This window comes from Camelus bactrianus, chromosome 1, assembly GCF_048773025.1.
Source record: "Camelus bactrianus isolate YW-2024 breed Bactrian camel chromosome 1, ASM4877302v1, whole genome shotgun sequence".
In the NCBI taxonomy this organism is placed as follows: Eukaryota; Metazoa; Chordata; class Mammalia; order Artiodactyla; family Camelidae; genus Camelus; species Camelus bactrianus.
In genome coordinates, this window is record NC_133539.1 from 80,618,691 (window position 1) to 80,645,700 (window position 27,010).

Sequence of the window (27,010 nt, forward strand, 5' to 3'; positions counted from 1 at the left end):
CATCTTCCTTTCTACTTTTCCATTTTTTAAATATTGGGCATTAAAAAAATAACTTGAAAACATCCTCTTTCAAAAAGACAACAAAGAAACCTTTGCTGCCTAAAAAGATAAAAGGATTAAGCTATTCAGAATTGGTAAATATATCAAGTTCTTAATTCTTAACCCTTTATGAGGTGCCATTAAAGACACAACACTCAGACTACACAGGTAAAGTAAATTTCCCAAAGCTACACAGCTAGAAAGTTGGATCAACTGTATTCAGTCATAGAAATCTGTTATCCTGTATTCCCTCCTGTCCTTACTCATCCTGTAATTATATTTCTTTAAGTACCCACGATCCATTTCCCCTCACTCTGCCCAATGAATAAGTAGCAGCTAAAGATAACATGGAAAACCTAACTAGGGGTGTAATTTTTAAGGTCCTTTCTCCTCAAAGTCCATCACAAAAAATTTACAGAGATCATTCAAGTCAAAAGTTCTAACAGACATGCCTACCTTCCATTCTAAAAGGTAAAACACATATTTACTGGCTATTTGACTTATTTGCCTGACGGGAGGACACCATGACATTTGATCCATTTGATCCAAACAAAAGATGCTTATCGACAGGATGCTCTTCACCCAACCTGATGAAAGAAATTCTGCTTTTTGCATTCACTATAAGTAGGCACACGATAATATAAAACTGAATGCTAGATTTGGCAAGACCATTTCCATGCATCAGGACAGGCTCACTGAGAGTAAGTTACTTAAAATGAGTCATAGAACATTCCAGACATAGGCAAGGTTCCAGCCTGAACTTTAGCAGATCAGTTGAATTCTCCAACCGAAGGCTCATGGATTGCATCTGGCCCTAAATGTACATGTGTGGGGGAGGAACACATGTTTTACAATATTACAGCCACCAATGAATTAAAGGACACAGGCAATTATTAACAAAAAAGAGACAAGCAGATATTTTGCACTCCTAATGAGAGAAAAATTGAACCTGTATCTGATTAAACGTCTTCACTGCTGTATGGGAAACACAGAGAGAACACTATTAAGCAACACTACAGGGATGCAATCAGCCTAATTCACAATGTGGAAAATTCTACAGGACAAAAAGAAAATTTATTACAACAAATAAATTGCAGGAAGAGGGGGAAAAAAAAAAGAGAGAGAGAGAGAGAAAGATGGAGAGAAAACCTACAGATTAAAAGAAATTTAAGAGCTATCAGCCAAACACAATATTCCAGACCATGTTTGAATTCCAATTACAACAAACTGAAAAACAAAACCTTCATTTTTAAGACAACTGGGGAAATGGGGACAGTCTCTGGATTTTAAAGACATTAAAGAATTTATCAGTTTTATTTTGGATGGGCACAGGGTATGCGATGATGGTAATGTGGTTCACAGGTAAAGTAATACCATGTCTGGACTTTGCTGCAAAATAACTGCTGGAGGAGAGAAAAGGTGAGTGCAACAAGGAAATAGAACAATGGCTGGTAGGCAGATGAGAGTTCATTAAATTACTGTCCACTTTTGATTGTAACTGAAATCTTGGGAAGTAAAAAGTTAAAAATTAAGCCAATATTGAACAAAATCCTTGAGATCTCTCATTTTAAAAAATGAACCTCTCTGGCTTCTCTTAAGAACTAGAAGTCCTAGCAACACTGAACTGCATTCCTACATGACAGCAACCTGATGAAGCTGAGAGCAACGCCCCCTTTAGCCCCCTTAGTCGGGGCTGTTCAGTGCAGGGTCCCTAGCACTCTGTGACTGTCTCCCGGCTCTGGGAATGCTTTGCAGCTGCCTTTATCCAATCCTTTTTATCCATTTGCGTTCCCAGTAGGCATCTCATTTTGCAGTCACTAGGTATTTGCTTACAAATTCAGACTGTAGTAAAACAGATAGACCAGGTCCTAAATATTCACAACAGTCAGCACTGAAAACCAATGAGGGTAACACAACAGGGGAAAGGAGGCAGGGGAAGGTCTGCAGAGTACTTGCAGACCGGACCACAGCTAGTTATCTGGGGAGTCTGGACTCAGTCAAGTTGGTTCTTTCTTTTTAATGAGATTCTTGGAGTCACAAATCCATACTTAGGCTAGAGAAACATGAGTGAAGGAGGCTTCTGATAGCCAGGTCAGGGGGATGACAGTAGGAATAAAAGGACCTGATGGCAGAAGCAAAAATTTGAGGTAGCTGAAGATGGGACAGTTGTATGGGCCACAAGGAGTTATTACTCCTGTGTTTAAACTCAAAGAATGTTATTTTGTCTAAATTAGGAGTCGGTGCTCTGTACTCATAAAAGTCTGTTCCAAAGGCAACGAGAGCCATTTTATATGGCAATATAAATGCACTGCACACAGTATCTAAAACCTGATCATCTAAGTACCCCATGATTACATCTGTCTATTAAAACTGTTCAGTAAACAGACAGCAAGTAGTTGTAATAACAACCAGTTTCATGTTTGTCAATCTGTTTTCACCAGTAACTTTTACAGAAAAGTAGTCTCTGGAAACGACCTTACACATTCAAGAATGTTGCAATAACATTTCTCACATGATGCTGATGTGTCTTCTCCAAATACTATCATGTGACAGGAGGATCTGTGGAACAGGGGCGGTTTCCTAGGTTAAACATGTCAGCCAACAATTCAGTTCCTTTAGCACTTATCCCAGCAAAGAAGAACACATTTTTCTAAGATATAATTAATCTTGTGTTGGGTTTTCACATTTGTTTCAGTTTAAATACTGACTAAATGCTTATGAAACAGGTGCTCCAGGAATTTCAGAAATCTGCCTCCAACTTCCTCCAGCACATCTGTAACATACTAGGAGCCACAGTTTTTAGTCAATAACACCTATTTCATAACTGTGCACTGAGCTGGTCAACCTCATATTTTTGGAAATATTTCATCACATAATTTTTCTGGGAAATGTTATTACATGATATCATCTCTGGGTGACTTCTTTGCCAGACTGTTTATGCCAATGACTGGAAAACAGCCTGAAATTTTGTCATGAAATTGTTATCCATTCTGTCACTCAAATTTCTGATTATCCTATCATTGATAAAAATATGTATTCTTGACTGCCACAGTAAAATGATACTCAATGTCAGTTTTAACTACAAAACTACCAATTAAAAGACATATGCTATTCTTTGTGTATAAGTAAATGAATACATATAAATGTTTGTTAAGTTACATACTTATGCGTAAGTATTATAAAATATAATGCTATTTATTTATGTGTGTATATTATATGTATGTATTAGACCTTTCTTTCTCATTCTTCTCTCCCTTCCTCAACAAACACACAAATAATTTCTCTCTCTCTCACGCACACTACCCCACCCCCTGCAGATTTGGTGGCTTTATACAACATGTAACACAATGCCTTATATGGAAGCACTGAATAAATACACTTTGACAATTAAAAATTGATTTCTTTTAAACATTCAACTAACATTAAACCAAAAAAAGCAATTTGTATGAGAACTGACTAATACAAAAGTGATGACTTCAATAAAAATCTAACCCAAGACCCAACAACTAAATTTTTCAAATCAACATAATAGAGGAATATCTTTTCCCCAATCACCAGGATTAAAAAAAAAAAAGGTTGAATAGATGTGGAGCAATGACACACAAAAATTCATAGCAAAAGGTGAGAAAGGAAAAAAAAATCTTTTAAACCTGAAATGTCTTTGGATACAATTTCCAATGTGGAATTTGGCTTAAATGGTACGGCAAATGCGAGACCCACAGCACCGTCTCAAGGACGTCACTGGTCTCTTCACATGGTGTTCTCAGTAACAGTGAGGAGACAGCAAGGAGAAGTCGAGAGTGATCCCTGCCTAGGAAGTGATGACAAGCACCATAGTCCAACGACACAACCCCATGACTGAGACTGCTACTTCAAAAGCTGGTTTGTGTGTCTGACTGGTGAACTCAGACAGCACTCACTGACACGAGGGAGGGAGAGCAGAAAAGGAGAGAAAGCATTCTACACAGATGCCGAGCAATCAGTGGGAAGGGGATGGGATCAGAGGAGCAAAGTCAGAATCGACGAGGAAGGAGCCCTTAGGTGAGACTTCAGTGCCTGATGTGAGAAACAACCTTTTCACTCTGCTGCACAGTGACTGGAACAGGCCTTCCGCAGGCCTTTGTCCACATGTGCACTATTATGAACGGGAAGGAGAATACAGCCTGCTTGGCGCTGCTAAAAGAAACATCTCTGTTCTCATCATTGGCTCTCCAGACTTCCAGCAGGGCGACACTTTCTGAATCGGTGATGCACAAATCAATAAAAGTGGCAATGAACATAACTGCTCATTTTGCAACTGTACAGTAATGGAATTCTTTCATAACTTCTGTTAGGGGATTTAGTGAGGAAATATTTCCACACAGTCTTTTGAGGCCTTATACGTGACTGTTAAACTTAAAATTATGTTTGAGGCTACTGTGTTGATAAAAGCTTACATTCCTGGAACTAAGACTTTGAGAATGTTAACTCAATTGCATCATAAAAAGAGATTTTGCTGCTTTTTTTCAGTGCTAATTGTGATATATGTTTATCTCAATAAAACAGTGAGTGACATGGTCAAACTATACACAGGTTCAAAGAACCTGTAGTGTGAAGTTGTTTCTATTTTTAGAGTGTGGGAAAACTGCAACAACTTTAGAAAAACAAAACAAATAAAAACAACATTTTTAACTTTACAGGTTTACAGCACATTTGCACATATATTTCATCTGCTCTCACACCATTTTCCTGAGCCTAGTATCATTATTACCCTCATTTTATGAATGAGAAAATAAGGCCATTGAAGTTTATATGTCTTGCCCAATCACACACCCTCAGTAAGTGACTGAACCGTTAACTCCCAATTCCAAGCTTTGTCCAACAGATTATCATGCTGCCTCGCCAAAGCAAATTAAGGCAGAGGAACTTAAAATTAAGTAGGGGTTGGAAGTGTTAAAAAGTCTTCTCTAGATTGAAAAATAAATGATCTACATGGATTATGGACTAGGCAGGGCAAAGAGTCTATATTTTGGATTGTAGACATTTTTCTTAGGAAAGGATATTTTAAAATACTAAGATCATGACCAAAGAGGGGAAGAATTTTCTTTCTCTCTGGCCAGCAGAGAGCTAGACCAAGTAACAGCTGGTGGTGCCTTAGGCTGCATGTGTGTGGTGTCACGTACGTGTCAAATGTGTCACAAGTGTGGGACCCCAGATGTGTTAGGAGGAAGTCCGGATGCAAGGCCTTCAGATGCTCCTCATACTGTTTCTTTTGGGGAACCCATTATTACTCCTTTTGTCTGCCCAGAGTTCAAGGTGTTCTTAAGACATGGCAGTAAAAGACTTAACGAGCAAGTATTCTAAAATTTACCCTTTCTAAGAGGGGTTAAAAAGAAACTAAGGGAAACAGACAAGATAGTAAATAAAGGGCAGACTGTGACATTTACGTTTCTTTAACAAGATAGTGTCAGTTCATGAATGAACAGCAAATTAATAATGTAAACCTTAAGCAAAGCAATGACAATGAACTGCTAAAAGACAGAGGGAAAAAAAGAAACATGTTAACAATGTCTAATGGAGAACACTGACACGACTCCCTATATGGTGTTAACACTTTCTGGTTTGTTGTTCAATCAACCATTTGAAAGAATGGTTAAACTATTCCTATTATCATCTCAGCTTCATAAATTATACAAATCTTTTTGTTTGTACAGACGGTGTGAAAAGTTCAATACGTTAGGGCTGAAGCTAACTTTAAATCCAAAAGTTTTGATTTAAAGAGGAAAACATGATTGCAATAGAGATCATCTAAACAATACAATAGCTAAGCAGATGTACATTTTATGACTGAATATAAAAAACCTTGCTCTTTTATGTATGCTTTAAATGCGGTTTTAAACACTTACGCAGCTAATAAGGTATTATAACCTGAACACACCCCTACTTCCCCTATCTTTGTTCCCAAGAATCTTGCGGCACAGATTCTATGTGATTGACCAAAGTTAAAACAGTTAATTCATGGCAGAACCAGACTGAACTCAAGCCTCCTGGTAATTAACATATGCTCTTCCTACTGGACTACCCTCCCTCTACTCCACCACAGAGCAACATGTGGTGTGAATTATCCTTTGGAAATTACAATAAAGGATGTGTGCTTGATGCCTGCAATTTTATTACACAATGTTGATATACACACAGATAATTAAAGAAAGGAGATTTTGTTGTTGTGCATCCTAGTAGACAAAATTAGAGTGTTTGGTCAAATTTAAAAAGTAAAATTTTAAATTAAAACTTAAAAAAATATTAAGAATCACATTCAGATGAAGAAATCTGCCTATTTGCAAATGGATATACAAATGGATCTTTGAATAAACAGATGAGCTCTGTAACAATTCAGATAATACTTTCCCCCTCACAGGTCTGCGGCTGGCTCGGTTTCTTCCTAAGATCAGCTAGCCCTGCCTTCCAGAGCAGTCACAGGAGAGATTCCAGAAAAATCACAGTAGAGATTTCAGACTACATATCAGACTATACAAGTTTTTTTGCTTTTTGGCAAACTGGGTTAGTTCTTGTTAGTGATAATTTTGATATTTGCATTACTTGTTTTATTTCAAAATGTATTGTCTTTTAAGGTCCAAAGGTGTTCTTTAAACATGGGAAGGGTTTCATTTAGTTATCTGGGCTGAACATGCATGTATGGTCTACAATAAAACAACTGGTATATCTATGGTAAAAATTCTTTTATAAAAAAAATCATATATTAAACCACACACTCCAATAGATCATAGAAGACTATGTAAAATAAAAATTACTTCTTAAAAGTAATTTTTAAAATTCTGTCCAGGGTATCATCTACTTTTCCATTTCTGGAAGTACTTGTGTGGACCCCCAATCTCTATCAGGACACTTAGGAATGGCCAATGAGCAAAGGTACTGCAACTCTTTGTTAGGCAAGTGCTGTTAACCAAACAGGTTTAAAAAGGTGGACATGATTTACTTTAGAAATCTGAATTCTTCAATACTATTCAGCTCTTATATCCTAACTCACCTCACATGATAATCGGTTGCTGGTCTAAGATCTTTCAGGTTACATTCTAATTCTTCTCCACTGTAAAGAAAAATCATTTATTAGTTAATGATATCAGTTTCAAAAATACAACAGGTTTTGGATTTGAGTCTCATAGTCATGTACCAACAATGATTCAAGAATTATTATGTCTGATTCCACCATAAGCCAGAAATAAACTTTCCCATTTGACAGCTTTTTTCTGGACTAGAAAATTAGATTCCTTTAAATGATGTCATTCTAGATTTGAAAAATGGCAAGGTTAACTTAGTAATAAAAGTGCAAAAGATCTTATCATTTCTTCATAGTAACATCACAAAAATAATTAAGTAAATAAGCAAGCAAATTGAATAGATATACAGATAAACGTAAGTATAAATAATAGTACCAGCTCTCAGCTGAAGGTGGCTCTCATGGCTTATCATGGCAGGAACCCCAAATGCTTTAACTTCTCAACTCTTGAAGAAATTTCAGTCTGCTTCCCTAACATATCAATACTAATAAATAGCTCTCCTATACAAAATAAAACCATTTATCTGACCACAAGTTACAACAGAACCTCGACTTAATCATGAGAAAACAATCAACACAAAATAAGGAATGCTCCCATTAAAACTCTTTTAAAAGGTGAGGGGGATGTGTGTGGGCATAACTGCATTCCACTCAGACATAAAAAAGAATGAAATTCTGTCATTTGCAACAACATGGATGAACCTGGAGGTTATTATGCTTAGTGAAAAAAGTTAGAAAAAGACAAACACTGCATGTTATCACTTATATGCGGAATCTGAAAAATAAAACAAACAAATAGAACAGAACAGAAATAGGCTCACAGATACAGAGAACCAACTGATGGTTGAATGGGGTGAGTAGAGTGGGGAGGGGCAAGAGAGGGGTAGGGGATTAAGAAGTACAAACTACTACTATGTACAAAATGAATAAGCTCCAAGGATATATTGTTCAGCACAATGAATATAGCAGACACTTTTCCAATAACTTTAAATGGAGGACAATCTATAAAAATTTTGAATCAGTTGTACACTTGAAACTAATACTGTAAGTCAACTATTCCTCAGCTAAAAAATCACTATGGAACTAACAACACTGTATGTCAACTATATTTCAAATAAGTAAGTAAATTTTTTTTCAGTCAATTCAATGGATAATTCTTAAACATGATTTAATCAAGCGAGGCCACCAAACACTGTTGCTTCCCACTGTGCTGGAAGAGGAAGTGTACAGAACCACCTTGAAGTATTCCTTCCACAGCTGTTAAGTCTGAACCTGACTAAGCTCTAGAGCTAACTACCAACTTATAGGAAATATGGGGGAGGGAAGATCAAGTTAAAGGACACCATAAATTCAGAATGCAAGAAAGTGATCTATTTTTTGCAAATGGTCAAGAATTTTTATAAAGGTGGGAGATTCACTTGAAACTAATATTGCATGTCAACGATACTTCAATAAAAAAACCTTTAAATTAAATAAATAAAAAAATAATAAAGTGGCTATACCATTTCACACATACAAAAAAAAATGGAGAAGGGGACTATTCAAGATTAAAATAGATTTATGAGACATAACAAACCCATGCAATGAGTGGGGCTAGTTTGGATTCTAATAAGAACAAACCAATTTTAAAAACATATTTTAGAGACAATTGAGGAAATCTGAATACAGCGTAGATATTAAATGATGCCAGATATTATTGTTAAGTTTTTCTAGATATTAATGACATTATAGTTAAGTGAAAAAAAAAATCTATGTTGATCCATATTGAACTATGTAGGAGTACCCTGGTGTGTGATCTGTGAATTGCTACCAAATGCTTCAGTAATAACAATAACAATAACAATAACAATAACAATAACAATAATAATAATAATACAGGAGGGATATGGATTGTGACAAAATCTTGATAATTGTTAACTATGAGTGATGGCTGTATCTGGGGATTGATTGTACTGTTTTCTCTACTTTTCTGTATGCTTGAAATTTAGTCACAATTTTTAAAAAATTTAAACTTACTGCCCTGCTAGTAATATGTAAAGTAATATTTCTGTTTTGAAAAGTATCTATACATGTGAGTTTTCTTTATTAAAGAGGAAGATGGAAAAAAATAGTCAGCTCATAAAAGACAATGAAATACCATGAAATGTTCCAAATTAAAGAAGGCTGCTGAGACATGACAACTAACTGAAGTATCTGGCCTTAGAACGGATTCTGTCCTAGAGGGGAAGAAGAATGCTCCAGCAGACATTACTTAATCAACTGACAAAACTGGAACACGGACGATGGGCTAGATAAAAGTATGGTACTGATGCAAAGTCTGCACTGCAGCTATTTAAGAAAATGTCTTAGGAAACATACTGAAGTATTTAGTAGTACAGGACCATGATATATAAAATTAATATGAAAAACTATAGATTAAGAGGGGAGCTAACGGGAGGGAAAGTCAAATAGTAAAGTGAATAGGGTCAAAAGTTAGAAACAGGTAAACCTAGGTGAAGGATATTCACATATTCCTTGATTGCTATTTTTGCAACATAAGTTCAAAATTATTCAAATAAAAATACTTTTTTAAAGTTGCAACCTGGTGGCCAACGTCCACACCTTGCCTGCAGCTCTGCTGTTTGACCTGCACTATGAAGTGTTTTTGAATTTGCTGACTTAGTTTTAACATTAGGCAAGTTTACTATCAATTCAGATTTTCAGCATTTCCTTTAAAACAATCCAAAGAACCAGCAAATCTAGGCCAACATTCCCTATGCAACAACCTGTTTGAGGTGAGTGGTGGCTGCTGCCGCCAGATGAACACAGGAGTGCTCCTGTTCTCCTCATTCCCAACCTTCCTCCTGTCTCACTTCTGTCACCTGCCTGTCCCTCTGAGCACTTGGGACTCTAGCTCCTGCTGCCACTGATCCTCGTGCACTGATAGAATGTAACTGGTTTAGAATGTAACTGGTTTGCAGGGGCTGGGGGAAATGGTGCTCTATATTTTGTTAAGGTCATGACCCATTCTGACCCCAGTGGTTGTGAGGCAGAATACGGGGTTAGGACTATATTATGAGTGCAGTGGAGAAGCACCCAGTGTTCTCACAGGGGAGTCACATGGTCCGACTTATGTTTCTGTAGCGTGGAGGCTGGAGGGCGGGAGAGCAAGAGTAGATGCTAGAGGAGCCTGAGGAGCTTCCTGCAAGAGTCCAGTCCAGCAGAAGCCCGATGGCAGTGACAGGAGGAGAGAGTGGATAAAGAGCTTCCCTCCCTCCCTCTTTCTCCCTTTTCTGTGACCAGAAGAAAAGTCCCTGGAGCAAGTTGAAAATTAGGTAAAGGGCTTGGGAGATGCAGGGTCTGCAGCACCGACGCAGCAGAGAGCCAGGAGAGAAAACCAGCCTCTCCGGCGGCGGAGGAAGGGGTGGGATCTGTGTGTCCGAGTTACGCTGTTCCTGGGGCCAGTCCCAGAGACGTCAAACAAGTAGTTAAAACAAGACCAGCCCTTCTGATTTCCTGCCCTGCAAACCTGAGCAGTGCCCAGCAATCACAAAAGAAAAAAGACTTGACCTCAAAAACTTTTATCACATTTAGAACAGGGCTATAAATCATTTGACTGGTTAATATCTGGGAGTCCACAAAGCAGAAGGGGTTAATCCCTTACTCTGTGTGCTAAACTTTTGACCATTTAAGAAAGTCTCAGAATGAAATGATTTAAAGTAATCTTTACTACAGACTGAGAAAACTAGTGTGGAGGATAAGTCGGAGGGTGAAATGGAAATCATCTGAAAGAATTAAAAAAAAACAAATCTAGAGAAAGGTCTGGGCCTAAAAAAAGATAATCAAATGAGTGCATGATATGAGTAAAAACTAAAAGTCACACTCACTTTTTGCCCTGACAATATTAATGGAAAACTTTCTCTGGTACCACATTGGCAAGCTAACATAAATCAAGTGGCATATTTGACCAACACCAAGTAGCTCTATAAAAGTCATTTCTGATTAGCAATTACTCTGAACAAAATTAACCATTGACATTATAATTACCACTAATTATTAAAAAGAACTACTTAAAGGACAATTTGCAAAGCCAGTAAATTTTTCCTTTGCTTTCATTCTCCTTAATAACACCAATTTCACTGTTTAGCAGCTGAGAAACACACATGGAAATATACTCTACCTGTAAATTATCTTGTATTTTCCATCTCGTCCTTTGTCTGATAAGGCAACCTCGTAACTGTAGGGGAAGGAAAGACCACTGTGGGATCCACATGAAAGTCCAACAGGGGGAGCCCAGGACAAAACAACTGTTCTTGCCTGAATATTAGAAACCTGAGAAGAAAAGCAAGAGACAAAAGTATTCAAATCCATTTCACATGGATCAGACACTTCACTTCTCCCCCAGAACATTTTGTGATTATTAGCAGTGGCATAAAAATAGGTCGGAGTTAACTCAAGATAAACCATTTTATTTTAATTACAGTGAAAACAACTGTCCTATATGGCGTTCTCCTGTCAAAGTCCTGATGTCCAAACTAAAGCTCCTGCAACATCTGTCCTTGTTATGAAACCTACATCCAAATCCGGTGCATTTCACACTTGGAAAGTAAAATAATGTCATGCTTGGGATCAGTAAAAAATTAAACATGAAATTTCAATAATCTCCATGATGGCCATCACACTATGTGGAAGGAACTCACATGCACAGGTACTTTTTGGCGGCCTCCAAGCCTTGCTTGGTGTCCAGTCATCTTGCAAAGCCACCACCTTTCAAACCATGCCCCTCCAAGTCCTGCAGGTTCCCAGGAGAACCCATTTGGAGGGTGGAACCAAGGCCCAGGATGACAGGAGGAGGAAATGTGTGTGGCGATGTTTCACTTCTCCAAGCTCTGCTTTTATCTTTCTGGTTTAGCCTCCACTGAAGACTTCATTTGAACTAAAGAGTCTGGGACTCTAAACACCCAACTCTCCCCTCTTACTTAGGGCTTCTCTGAGGCTCATCCTTACACTATCGCCCAGGCATCCTGAGCAGGACGGGGCCCCAGCTGCCCTCAGCTGTAACCTGCTCATTAACAGATCCTGCACTGGCTTCTCCTCTGCAAAAGCACGTCTCCACTCTAATGGCTCTTGCTTCCCGGGGCACCTCCTCACATACACTATTTGCCTTCCAATCTTTGTTTTAGAGTCTGTTTTTGGAGAAAACCAATCTAAAGCACAGTCTAATTCTTTAAAATCTCTCAACAGCACTTTAATGTTTGATGTTCTAATTTTCTAAAGGTTATTTTTTGCTCTCTGGATATTGGTCTAAATAACATATTAAAAACAAAACAAGAGTTAATACACACTAAAACTTAGTGTTCATACAAGACTTTATAGCTGTAGATTATTAGGCTGTGGATGGAGATGTCTAAACTATCAAGTCTCTATCCTTTTTTCTTCCATTTTCATCAGTATCTGATCTAAATAAAGAATATTAAAGTGTAATATAAAATAATTAAAAAGCACGAACAAAATATGGAAAATGAGCACTGAGTCTCCCTTTTCAGTCTGCCATTCATTCCATTTTGAGCAGAGATCCCCCTCCATATCACTGCTGTTCCATGTAGATACAGCACCACTATGTATTTAACCAGTTACTCAAACTCCTACTCATCCTTCAAGATTCCAGCCAGTCTGCACTATCCCTAAGTAGCCTTCCCTGAAGTATCCCATCATCTCTCGGTTCCACAGCACCTTGTTGCTGTCTCTACCATTGCTAATTACAGTGCTGGCCTACCTTCCTCACTGGACTGTGGGACTCCCTAAGGAGAGGCCCCAACTCATGTCCAATTGTGAGCAGTGGTTGCTTAGTAAATGTTGAATGAAAAGAATCAAAGGGAAAGAGGCAGTCTGAGTTTCTGATATGGGTGACACAGCGTGGCAGACTAGCAATACACACACCCCTTTTAAACAAACCTAAGGAGACACTGTTACAGAGTCGAACTCCACCCTTCTTGTCATGGTCCAGATGAGCAGCTGGTCCTCCGCCCACCCCTCCTGTGACACACAGCCCTAACCCCCTTGGGTGCATCCCCCTCACACCCCTGAGACAGCCCTGGACTTTCCGACTTCCTGCCTTTAACAGACTTCTTTCAAATCCGGTCCAAATGCTGCCTTTGCTTATTTAATCAATCATCATACCTCGTCTTGGGAGAGGTTGTGCAAAGATGATTAAGATCCGATCTCTGCCTGGTGAAGACAGAGGCATATGTGAGGGGCCTCATGGCAGATACAATGAGCACAGAAGGACCCCAGCAGCTTCAGCTCAATCCAGGAAAGACTTCTGTACAGTCCTGCCCGACCCCAGATCAGAGCCAGTCACTGTTTCCTCGGCGCTCCAGCCACACTGTGCTGGCACCTCTGTTTGGCACTCATTTCATTATACTTTGCTTTACCTGGCTGTTTGGGTGTTGTTCCCCTGATAGACTTTAAGGCAGCATTTCTACCATTCACACCATTGTATCTGCTGAATTCACACACCATTAACGAGTAATCCTGAGATATTGGATATTACATTTGATTTGTGTCTTAATAAGAGATATTTTGCTATGGAAAGTTCAGTTTGTAATTTAAAAAATGCTGATTAGGTACTGAGAAACACTCAGCTGAGGTGATAGGTGGTCCAATTCCAAGAGCACAGTATGTAGTAATACCGATTCTGTGAATGGTGGTGTGAAATAACATCACGTCTCAAAACAGCTCAGTCAAGTGCTAGCACTTCAGATACTGAACAGGTATACATAAATCCACATCCCTTTAAACTCTACTTTTTTTTTTTAAATCAGCTATTAAGAATTTCATCCTAAGAGTTCTCATCACAGGGAGAAAATTTTCTCTTTTCTTTTCTTCTTTCTTTATAGTCTATGTGAGAAGATGGATGATGGATGTTAGCTAACCCTATTGTGATAATTATTTCATAACAGATGTAAATCAAATCAAAGCATTTTTTCTTTTCTTTTTTTTTTCCCTTTAGGACTTGGTTCAGTTATTACTTAACTGAACAGGGATGTACAACACTTGAAGGATCAACTAAAATAAGGTTCACCTTTTCCCCGGGTTCCCTGAGCAAGCCTTAAGGTCAACTGCTATCTGAACACAGACCTCTGTGCGAGGACATCCTTCCCATTGGCCAGCCTGTCAGACGTGCACTTTGAGAACTCAGCATCATTTTCAAAGGGTGGCGGCTTCTGGAAACTCTCTCCTGGAGCTGAGCAGCCTGCCACCTAGATGGCGACCAGGGTTGTGAGGCCAGTCCCCTCCTGTGCTCCCTGCTCCCTCCCCTGCACTGACTCCTGGGCCTCAGGTTTCCTTTCTTTAGGCATTGGAATCCCAAGAGAAAGAGTGCTTTGTCTCTGTTAGAACTTGGAATTCACTTCCACTCCAAGGCTGATGCCAGGAAATTACACAGTGCCTTTCAATAGAGTGTCATGGAAATGGGGATCCTCAGCAGTAGATGCCTTTACTCCAAGCACCCAGGGAAGTGATAACCTCAATGAGAGTCAGAACTTCAGGAACTAGGCTGGGCTCAAGCCTACATCAGAGCCACAGCACTCCCACACGGGCTTTACCTTGTGAGTCAGTCAATCTCTCTCTCTCTCTTCTCTCCTTTCCTACCTCCCCCCTTTTCTCTGGTGAAACTTTCTCACCAGGAGTGACCACTGAACTGAACTGGGGCACGGCTAATCTGATCATCACAATGATTGTCATGGCTGTGATCCAAAAAAAGGAGTTTAAAAGCCATAAAACTAAGTGACTTTCTGATGTTTAATTATTCTACCATAAATAGAAGTCAGTCTCCTTTGTAATGGTGATGAGTGATGATTTCTAGCTGCACAATTATTGGACAAGACCCAATGTGACCTTTGTTTCAGCACTGGTGATATAGGAGTCTGTTGTGAAGGTTATTAGTGTAAGTCTGCAAAGAAATGACTCAAACTGCTTTGAAGTATCTTGAAGGACTTATAAAACCATCGTCTACTTCTAAATGATTACTGATTAGAAATCATTCTTGTCTATGTATTTATTAAATATAGATTTGAACTTGAGAACAGTGGCCAATTTAAAGCATATCTATGTGTGTATATGTATTTGGAAATGATAAAACCACATTATCTTGTAGCTATTTGATATGTAATCCTTATTCTCTGTCACCTTATCCCTTTCTCTCCTGTTCATCCCAGTATTTTAATCCTATTCTGTGCAATTTTACTGTCTTAATTTTCAGACTGTCTTAAATGCAAATGATATTCATTATTTGGGTCAAAAATACCATTTACTCTCATAAAGCTACTAAACTGTTACTCCCGTGTTCAAAAATATTTCTATGTAAGTTCGCAGCTTCTAAATTTGGTCTGGTCTCTGGATTTAACTATGTGGGAGGCCTGCTGATCCAATTTAGGGAGTTATGTTAAGGAAATATTACCATAGCAATATTGGCTTCACTTCTAAATTACCATCATGACAAATAATAACACAAAGGAAAATTTAAAAGGGAAAGGTCAGAGAGATCATTATTCAAAGAAAAAGGATACTCAAATCTAGGAATTTCAGAGCCATTTGTTTCTACAATTCCTTAAGTGCGCAGAACCTCCAGTGTGTTTCCAGATATACTGCTGTTTATCTTTCAGGAATTGCTTCTTGTAGGAACAGTTGTTTTCTTAGGTCAGTTTACTCACTTCTGGAACTGACAAATCAATTGTTCCTACAAGCTAAACATTAGTGGATGGAAACAATGCAGAACCGCAATTCCAGGTTACATTTATTTACATCCTGAAAATAAACAGCCCAGCAGTTCATGGGAGACTTCATCCAGCATCACCGTCAGAGCAGATCAAAACCAGGTTAGGTTGGAGCTGGTTGGTCCCAGTAGAGACTGAATCCTAAACCGCTCAGAATACTATCAAGCTTGCTTTTCTAGCACAGTGGTGGCTATGAGTACAGTCCCCAAGGCACCTGACTGTTACAGTCTTGGGACAAATACCTAGTATATCTGTGCCCTGTTTCATCTAATGACTAAGTATCTGGATCTTTAAAGTACCTGGGTTTCTAAAGGGTAAGACTTACTTAATTCAGGGTGCCCAAAATTCTAGAAAGATGATTGGAATCCACAAGCCCTCAATACTATTTCTATACCTAAAACAAATCACCTGCAAAGCCTCGAAGAAAAATACTTGCATTTTATTTGGAGGTGTTACCAGATACAGCTGAAAGAAAAAAAAAAAAAGAACAACAATCCTTTATACAATTGTACACCAAACTTTCTACAGCTCCGTTGTTTTTCCTGGAAGGAGGCTGGGCAGAGTGTAGCAGGGGGGTCTCACTTTTGCCTGACGATACGCTATAAACTGCAGAGGACCAGTCCATTCCAAGGACTCTATAAACAGTGTATCATTTACTTCTCAGACAGTCCCATGTGGTATTTATTATCCGACCTTCCGAAGATAAGGAAGCCGAGGCTCCAGGTCACAGAGACAGTTGATGGCCACACTGGGCCCCAGCCCCCAGGGCCCTCCCCTCCACGCAGCTGCCTGCGCCTGGCTCCAGCCGCCCACATTCCACCCTGCGGGCTGAGCCGCGTCTGATGCTGGCCGGCCTTCAGGCATCTGGCCCACCTGGCAGAATCCGGCTGCAGCCGCTAGTCTGCCACACGTTTGTGCAGCAAATATTTGTGAAGGGTTCACAACGTGCCAAGGACAGTGCTAGGTATTAGGAGCACACAGATCAATACGACACAATCATGATTAAGAACTTCAGACAGAGAGGGGAGCAGAGGAAGGGAGGAGAAGGAAGGGAGAACAATGGTGTCAACAAACAACTGGGCTGGGAAGGATGAGTGGACTGTCACCCAGCGGAGAAGGTCTATGTGGGGACCAGGGGTGGGTGCGGTGGGCAGACTAACCCCCCCTCCCCCGCCAAGATGTCCACATCCTAACCCCCAGATATACTTCCCTACAAGTAAGAGAGACTCTGCGGATGTGATTAAGTTAAGGATCTTGTGAGGCAGAGCCCATCCTGGGTTATCTGGACATAAACAACACGCGTCTCTGTGAGTGCGAGAGGGAGACAGGGGTGAGAGTCGGAGGAGATAGGAGGGTGTAAGGGGTCTCGGGCCCAGCAATGCAGGGCAGCTTCTAGAAGTGGGAAAAGTGGGGAAACACATCCGTCCACAGAGCCCCCAGGAAGGAACATGGCCCGGTCAACACCTTGATGTCAGCCCCACGAGACCCGCTGTGGACTTTCTGACCACCTGGCTGACAATCTTACTACATTACACCTAACATCACTACTATTTACACGACAGCCTGTCTACTCTACTCTGAAACCTACACAGAGTTAAGGGCTTAGTAAAGGAATCAAGGAAATGGCCACTGAGTGTCAATGTTGCTTTTATCTTGCTGGAGCTACATGACCCTCAGGAACAGACGCCGTCACTTCTGCAGTGAAGACATGACCAGGAAAAACTCAAGCAGAACACTGTGTGTGTGCATGGCGGAAAAGACTCTGAAGCTGGGGGACTACACCTGGGACAGCCAGCTAGCCTGTCGCCCCGCCTTCTCGCCCTGATTATGACTTCTCTGTGTTCCTCACGGATTTTCCTTCTTTCTACTGCACTCTAAATGTAAGCCTGTTCGAGAATGGCATCGAAGATATAAGAAGGACACAGGCGTGAACCTATTCTGGAGGAACTCACAGACTACCGGGGAAGACACAGAAACAAGTGAACAGAGTACGATGTACGACATACACGGAGAGAACAGCGATGCTGGGGCAGTCCTGTGGCACCAGGTACCATGTGGAGTATCCCACTTGATGGGCGGGGACGGCAATCAGGGAAGCCAGCTCGGAGGAAGCATCTCCTGAAAGGAGGCATCCACGCCTGGAAGCCCAGCTGTTCATGACACTGATATCTAACAGATTGTAATGCCTTACTGATCTCTCTCTAGAATGGCTCTAGAATCCATCCTCTCCTTGCCACACCTGATGCCACACACTCAGTGTGACTCCCACAGCCTCCCACTGGCACAAGAGATTTCTAACATGTGCCTTCCTGGGCCCATCCTCTTCTCTCACTTCAATGCACCTGCCAGCTCATTGATCATTGTGAAAGGGCAGCCCTGATTATGTAACTTCTCTGCTCGGAAACTCTCAATGGCAACTTGCTCCTCGCCGGCTTAAGTGCAGACTCCCCCTCCCAGCATCAACACCCCACAGCCCTACAAGCGCCCTATTGTGCCCACAGTCCAGCACACCTCATGCTTCTAGGTTTAGTCAAACTCAGCTATGTACCCTGAGGCATGCTTGGACCCTCCTGTTAAAAAGCCTCAGTATTTGAAACACATGAAGAATCAAGGTTTTCCAATTCAGCTAGAAAACACTCCAAGGAACTTTGGCTCTCTAAACTCAGATGAAAGGCTGAATCAACATTTTCAATTTTTCACTTGAATTTCAAAGCACCTGGCAAAATCAAACTTAAAACCTCACAATATCACTACTCCCACCAAATTTTTTCCTGGCCATTATACCCCTTGCCATTATGCTTCGGATTTATTTTTCTCAGCTAATATTTGAATCTCTTTTTGAAATTTACCTGGAAAAATACTTTGAATGACTGAGATTTCAAAAATTATAATTACTACATTTACACAGGTAAAGGGAAACTGCCAAAAGAAAACTGTTCTGTAGACCTGGGGGTGGTGGGTAGAGGTGTATCTTTGGAAGTTGGGAAGAATACCTAATTGCATTCAGAATATCCAAATAAAGAAGACATTTGGTGGATGATGACTGAACAGAAGACTACTGTTTTATATTTTCATGTGCCATTAATAACAACACTACTTCATAGTTTATGAATAATCTGCAATGGGAAGGGGCCTCTTTGCTTACCTACTATGTGGTGAAAGAAAAACATGTTTGAAATACTTAAAAAAGCGCCATTTATGCTGAGAAATCCAGAAGACATACCTGTGGTTTCTCTATTCCCGAAAGAATGTCTTGCACCCTCTTTACTTCCAACTCATACTCTGCATGGCAAAAAGAGGGAAAAAAAGAAAAAAAGTTAATACCATTAGAAGGCAGTAAGGCTGTCAAGTTCCTTTCCCAAGGCCTTTAACTAGGGCTATCATTAAGTCAATTGCCTGTTACCATGGGCTTTTGATGCCATAAACATGATAATGAAAATCAGGAATGGGGATATCTTTGGGGTAGGGATTTCACTGTGGTTTTTTGCTAAGTTGCCGCTATTATTGGTTTACATCTTCACATTGTTGGCTAGATTAACACTGAATTCCACCTAATAATTCAACAGGCAGCAGGGAACAGAAGGCCTTAAGGAGGAGAAGGGGGAGACAGTGCAGTGAGAAGCTGAGGGCAATGAAGAGATGAGGTTGACACAGGGGCCAGTTCATGCAGGGCTGTGAGTTCAGATTTTTTTAAATTCAATTTTATTTATTTATTGTAAGTTCGATGGCCAGCTACCGGAGTGTTTAAGCAGAGGAACTGACGTTATCTTGAGTTTGAAAAGATCTGTTTGGCATCTGCGTGAGTAATGGACATGCAGAAGCTAAGAGGGGCGGCAGAAAGATGAGTCAGTACGTTGCTGCACTGGTCCACGTGAAGGATGGAGCTGGTTGGAGCTGGGGGTGGTAGAAAAGATGCTTAGAGCAGGACTGGTTTTGGTATGGGTGCTGAAGGATTGGATATGATAGGTAAGGGTGAGGGGATGAGAAGAATCGAGGCTAATTTCTACTTTCTGAATAGATCAACAGAAGGATGATGGTGTCTTTTAGTAAGATAGGGAAATGGGTAACTTTTGGGGTGGGGCAAGAACAGTTTCCAAAGTGAAAGGGGAGAAGTGCTTGGAGTAGGGAGGAAGGATGTGCACAAAAAGGACAAATGACAGAATTTAAACTTAAGAATCTATTTCTTTTGCTAAAAGAACCTTTTGAGTTTCACAACCTGCTTGATAGAACCTAATTTTGACTTTGCAGATTTATTTAACTGTTCAACCTAGATTATGAGCTGTACGTAGAGATACATGACTATCAAGGCATGTCCTTGCCCTCAAAATATTTCAAGGTTGGAGGGGGATGAAAGCAAATAGGCAATTACAAAGTGACAGGTGCTATGGTAAAGGCAATCTAAGAGAAACCATTTCTAGAAGCTTCCTAGGAACCAACATCCAGCTGAGCGCTGCGGGCCAACAGACATTTGGAGGCGACAGGTGAGTGGAACCACGGGTGAGAGCAGGTGAGTGAGCCCAACCCCTCCTTCACAGGCTTTTCAGGTCTAATCTCAAAGTCACCCTTTCAAGGAACCCCACCTCAACCCCACCCCTCTTGCCCCAGTCTCCCTCCAATCATTCTCGTACCCTACATACCTCCTTCAGACCAGTTGTCAAAATCTGCAAATTATTCTGTCTGTTCCCTTGTTTATTACTTGTCTTTCTTACTAAAGTATAAGCTTCAGGAAGGTAGAGACACTATAGGTCTGGAGTAAATTTGTTCTGTCAATAACCAGATGGTAAATGTTTTTAACTCTGTGGGCCGGAGGCCTGTGTCACACATTCTTCCTTGTGTTTATAGCCACTTAAAAATGTAGCCTCCCGCTTAGCGTGAGGCGGACACAAGACCAGGCCACGGGCCAGGCGGGCCCTGTGCAGGACGTGCTCCCACTCAGCCTGGGGCATCTCGCGCGGTTCCTGCAGGCTCAGAGCTCCACGGACACTTGCTGACTCAGTAAATAAACCAACTCTATATAAAAAATAACAAGCACTTCTAGTTGGCACCACCCTAAATTTTAAAACGACCAGTTCTTCATTTTTCCCCATTGCATCCTGCTTAGGAGAACACGTTTATTTTTATTTTGGCAAGAAAAAGAAATGAGCTGGTGGCAATATACTTTTAAAAATTACAACCAAAAGAAAATCTCCATTCAAAAGACTAAATGTCACAGATTCATTTAGAAGCATGTATTCATGTTAATTTGAAGATACAGATAATAGATTAAATCATTAGTTTAGAGTCAAAACATACCCTCACAGTTTTTGGAAGCACCCACTATGTCAACCGTAAGTACTGTGAACTTCAGAAGTTAATTGTCAGTAAAAAAAAAAAACAAAAAACAAAAAAATACATAAGTGTAGTTGCAATAAATGAACTGGTTCAGTTGTCAAAGACAAAACTTTCTGAATCACTGGTTATTCTAAAGTTTGAAGGAGCCCATGGTTTCAGACACTAGATACAGTCAAACAGCTAGCTGAAGGAAGTCTTTATTTCCTTCTGCCGTGAGTGACATTTAAGGTGTCTTAAAAGCCAGACCCTATCCTTGAGGTAACAAAGGTTTAGACTAGAACAGGGATGATCACCTATTCAACCAGGAGGGAAAGGGAGAATGATAAGAGCCCTGCAAAGCAGAATCCTCGGGACTATTACAAGATACAGGCCATGAAAGAAAGGTTTAAAGAAGTTTTTTTCCGAAGACTCCCCTCCCCCCAGCCAGCTTTCAAACACACACAGATAGATAACAGAAGAACTGGTTCTGCTTTTGAAAGAAAAAGAAAAAAGAAAAAGAAAAAAAAGGGGAAGAGGCTGAATTGGGGGGGGGGATCCACTTAAAACTGAGGGAAAAAAAATGAGTTTCAGGTAAAAGCCAGACATACAAGTGAAAGGCTCTGACTGAGATAAAAACAACTTCCAAACAGAGGTCAGGACTTCCTTTGTCCGTGTGATTATAATAATGGAAGCTGCTATTTTCTTGAGCACCCAGGTGTGTGCTGGTCAGGCACCGTCACCGCGCTGATTTCTACAACCTGCCTGGCAAGGCGGCCTGCCTCCACTCTGTATTGCCGTATTGCCACAGTAGGCAGGCCTGAGGTCTCTTTAGCACAACACAGTTTCATCTCCAGGTCTGAGCACAATACCTGCAGGTGTCTTTGCTGCCTGAGGAATGAAGTTGGGGAACAAACGAGAAACTGAGGCTCTGAGACCAGACGTAGTTCCCCCAGGACCACAAGCCCAGTACATGTCCCACAGCAAGGAGAACCTCTGGCGGCGTCACAACAAATTAAAAGCGAGCTGGGGTCATGCGGGGAAGGTGTGGAGAGAGGGGGGCAGAGGGCTGAGAGCAGCGGGGCGTCGGCACTGAGGGGAAATGGAGAGAAAGAGGAGGCGGCAGCAGACACCCGGTAAGTGCCACGAGAGGGTCTGTGTGGTTGGTTGTTTTTCCTTAAACTGTGAAAAAGTTGTCAGATGAATAGAGCGAAGGCCTTTGGATCCAGGGACAAGGCATGTGAAAAAAAGGAAGAAGAAAAAGTAGGCCATGAATGGAGCCGAATAAACAAAGGATTCTGAGAAGATCAAAAATAAAAAAACGCAGGGCGTGAGGAGGGAAGGTGGTAACGGGACAATCACCGCCCTAGGAGAGCAGGAGAAACGCGGCTCCAAAGCCAGACTGGATTCCTTCTTTCTTTCAAGGTTCCGAATTGGGAACGTGGAAAAAGAAGGGGGAAATGTATTCACACCAATTTATTTAATGCTTTTCCATTTGTGCTGCCACAGACTAAGAGAAAAAAGTAAATTAACTGCCAGGCACACAATCTGCACAAACAAGAGTGAAAATAAAACTTGTTTAACTGAACTAAAGTGACGGCTCCTTACCACATAGAAAATGAACTCTTGTATGAAAGTGAACGGTCTGGTATGAAAATGCCAAAATTCACAATTCCAGGACCTAAATAACTGAGCTAACTCACACCTTGGCCTACCCCTCTCTAAGCAAGATGTACCTGTGCCTCGGAGGGGCCTCAGTGGGTACCCCTGCCCGAAAGCAGCCTCGGAGACCAGCGGCACAGAGCACATTTCAGAGCTGGACCAAGCCTGCTCCCTCGTGTGCTTCCTTTTCCTCAGTCTCTTCTCTCTCTCACACACACACCAGATTGTGAGAAAGGAGAAAAAAAGAAGAGCTAACTAATCTCCTCACCAAAATTAACAGATCAAAAGAGAACAGTTCTGGTGATCGACCGTTAGGATATCTTTTATATCAAGTTTAAAAAGAAAACAATGTCTTGCTTGTCTTTGTCCTCCCCGCCCCCCCAAGAATTTGAGGGAGCCGACCAAACAAGAGACTGCCCCAAAGAGCAGAAATGCAAGGCTGCGGGGCAAGGTGCCCTTTCTTCATTATCAAGGCCACCTTCTTCCTGCTGGGACGCAGCAAGTAAAGTAGCCCAGAGGCAAGTCTTATAAGACAACTTTGTGTTTCTTTCTCACCATGTTGAAGCTGCCACGAGGTAAGCAAATAGATTAAAATCATTTTTCTACCTGCTTCAATTTCGTTTGTGACCACAGCTGAAGTGGATGGACAAGACAACCCACCTTCTACCTCACCACTTTCTCACTACCCTGCAGTGAAGACTGATGTTGGAAAAATGATTACGGGGCGCTCTGGGACAGCGTTCCAGAGGAGGGGCATTCTGTTTTGCAGATACAGATACACTGCGGGGAGGTAATTTCATGAAAAGGAGTTGAGATGGGAGCCTCTAGTTTAAACATGCCCCCAGTGATGTGAAAACTACTTTACTTGGAAACACCAAAAAAGGCGAAGGGGAGATTCTGCCCAGCGACTTATGCCTTTCTTTCTTCCTTCCTAAAAGCACATCTCCACCCAAGAAAAAAAGCATTTTTAGCAAAGGGAAGGTTAAAATAAAAATACACTAGGAAAGCAAAAAAAATTTTTTAAAAAAAAAAAAGACCAAGAAAAAAAAAAAACCCACACACATAGAGGGAATATGTGTCATGTGAAATTTAAACTTTCCACAAATAATGGTTTTCATGTTTGCTCCAAAAAGAACTGTAAGTTCAGACTGTTTGCATAACTGTAAGGCCTAAACTAATTAAAATATCCCCTTTTATAAACACAATTTAGTTCTTTGGCTTGTTTCACATTTTTTTCCTTCTTAGAGAAGAAATACAGCTAGACACTTAGCTGCTAGTTATAGAATGTATTTACGGTTGTAAGAGCAGCCCCTTCATTCCAATGAAATGACATCAGCATTATTTCTCTGTAAACCTTCTGCCTAGTTCTCATCCTCAGGGCTCATTTTCAGATATGCCCGGCAATAGCATAATATGCTCTCTCAGACCTGCCAAGGAGCCGACTTAGCTACTTGCTCTCTTTAACAAATTATAAATAACAAACTAGGGGCATGGAAAATATGCAACTTCTGGTCACGCCCATTTTTAGGATAAGAGGCTTAAAATCAATAGCAAACACCCAATATAAGAATTAAATAAACAGAAATAAATAGTACTTTTGGATGGAAAAGAAAAGTAAGACTCAACAATAAGGACAAGCTGGGTATGCAGTCAGTGCTTTATTAACGCTGATGAGAAGAAATGAAGGTGAAGGACAGCCAGCTTAGAAATGCTTATTGAACTGCTTTTTCAATCAGAAAAATAAATCCGCTCTCTTCATTTTTAAAATATTACTTATGCTGGGGGAAAAAAGAAGAATCAATAAATGCACACAAAAGTAAATTACCTAAGAACGGTCATTTAAGTGATTATGATCCATAGTTAATGGTGTCAAATACAAATATTAAAGAAGTGTAAAATCACAAGAAATAAGTTTGCATAATATAAAGGCAACGCAGTTAATCGGCAAAGACAAATATGCTGGAAGTATCTTCAGATACCAATCACCCTGATGCTAAAAATGCAGAGATAAACATCTTTCTAGCCATTTAGCTGGTTAAGTGGTTACTCTATTTGAAATCCTGAAAGACAGAAAACAGAATACGGACTCTCAACAGTAAAAAGAAAGTAGCAGGTAGGTGAACACAGGTTGTGGGCAGTTGCCGTCCAGTCTCGGAAAATATTTTTAAGAGCAACTTGGGTTCCAGGCAGATTCTGGAACCTTAGAGAAAGGAGCTGAAGAGAGATGAATTCCTTTTGCAGCTGGAGTGCCCGGCTGGACAGGAGGGAAGGCCAGAGAATGTAAATGGGACAAGGGGGTGCTGATTTCCTCTGAGCTTTTGTTGCTATTTCTGGAATTCAGAAGAAAGACTGATTTTCTGTTCCAGCCTAAAATCTGAGCAAAGCCCTATTAGGAACATTCTTATTAATCCACCTGCAGGCAAAGTGGATCCCTTCGGGCAAAAGCTGTGTAACACTTCAGTTAAGAGGGAACAACAGAAAAGTGTTAGGTCTGGGGCTTTAATGAAAGGTGAAGGCACCAGATGCATTACCCTTGTTGAATCTCAGATCAACTGAGTTTATCTCCCAACCACCTCTTGTGATACCAACTAAATTGGATTCCACCAAAAACACTAGGAGATACTATGCCCATTTCTGTCAAATTCCCTAAGAAAAATTCTCATGTTTACTTCACAAGGCAAAAATCATATATTTGCATGGAACTGGACAGAAGCAGCTAGCATTTTTAACGACAGCAAATTATATAGGGATGAAAACCCCACAGAAATGGATAAAGTATTAGGTAGCTATGCTTGCCTGGCAAGCCTGACTCCAGCACCGGTTCCTTCCTTTCCTTCCCTCTGCATGTTTGAACCGTGTCGCTGGCGAACTGAGCCCTAACTTGTGCCAGATATAGCTCTTTTATTCTGGGGGAAGGCTCAACTCCATGATTACCCAGCAAGAGCTGGTACCCTCCCTGGGTGTGTAACAGGAAGGCCATCACTTAAACATAGGATAGAACGACTTACAAAGGTCATTAAAGCTTATACACTACTTTCTGCACTGGCATCTATCAACATTTCCACAAAATGTTTTTTCCTTAAGATTTGGCATGTCACACTGAAAACTTTTCAAGTAGCTTATTCAATACTTTTGCAAGACTGTTCAACTGACAGGCAGAATCCGGAGAGCACAATTTTGTAACACATTCAATCCAAAAGAGAACATCAATATACCACAATGTAGCAAGTTTTGAACAGTTTTTACATCCACATTTTTAAAACTGATGTCTCACAGGACAAAATCATATACACTTGGGGACAAGGACAGACATTCAGTTTATGGCCAAAGAACCCAGTGAAGCTCATCAGCTGATACTGGAATCAAATCCAGAGCAGACCCCATGTGTTTGGGCTCTGAATCACCCACCAGAGTTCCAGCATACAGAAATGTCTTTACCATTTATGGTACAACCCAACTCACCCAGGAAATCAACAAATGCATATAGTCACCAAGCAGGTAATGCCAATGAGTAAAAGATGGTGGATATGCCAGGCAAGAGGGAAGGGTAAGGACTGTGGAAAACTGAAAAGGCCTTCAACCTGCCTAAAGAGGGCAGCTGCTATGTATTCGATCAACTATTGCCAAGTAGGATCTAAGGAATCCAAGTTTGACAGACTGCCATTTTTCCTGAGAATCTTGAAATAGGGACTTTTTTTTGCGACACTGCCTGATTTGTAAAAATACATATTTTGAAACAGTTTTAATTTATAGAAAAGTGAAGGAATAGTACTATGAGCACCCAAATGCCCTTCACCTACACTGACCAATTATTAACATTCTGCTTTACTTGCATGCTCACATTTTATCCCTATAGGTACACACACACTTTTTTTCAGAACTACTTGAAAGGAAATAGTTGATCTTATGACATTTCAACCCCCAAAACTTCAGCACGTCATTCTTAAAAACAAGGACCTTCTTTTATGTAACCACAATAACATCACACCAAGAGATTTAACATTGATAGAATAAAATCTAATCTACATTTCATATTCAAATTTCCCCAATCATTCCAGTAATGTCTTTACCAACCCCTACCCAATTCCAGGATCCAATCAGGAAACGTGTCGCATTAGTCTCCTTTAATCTAGAACAAATCCCCTATATTTTTCACCTTGGTAAAGTTAATATTTTTAAGGAGTCCAGA

General features: G+C 40.5%; 1 protein-coding gene across 4 annotated transcripts in view; it reads right to left on the reverse strand.

Annotated features, from left to right (window-relative positions):
* Window positions 1-27,010, reverse strand: part of FNDC3B (fibronectin type III domain containing 3B) — a 312,085-nt gene that overhangs the window by 75,117 nt on the left and 209,958 nt on the right. For all 4 annotated transcript variants that reach the window (XM_074367878.1, XM_074367872.1, XM_074367879.1 and 1 more), the window contains 3 exons: window positions 19,076-19,134; window positions 11,256-11,407; window positions 7,067-7,126 (listed from right to left, as the gene is read on the reverse strand). In XM_074367878.1, the coding sequence (XP_074223979.1) occupies window positions 7,067-7,126; window positions 11,256-11,407; window positions 19,076-19,134 (271 nt within the window). The remainder of the gene's footprint in view (window positions 1-7,066; window positions 7,127-11,255; window positions 11,408-19,075; window positions 19,135-27,010) is intronic.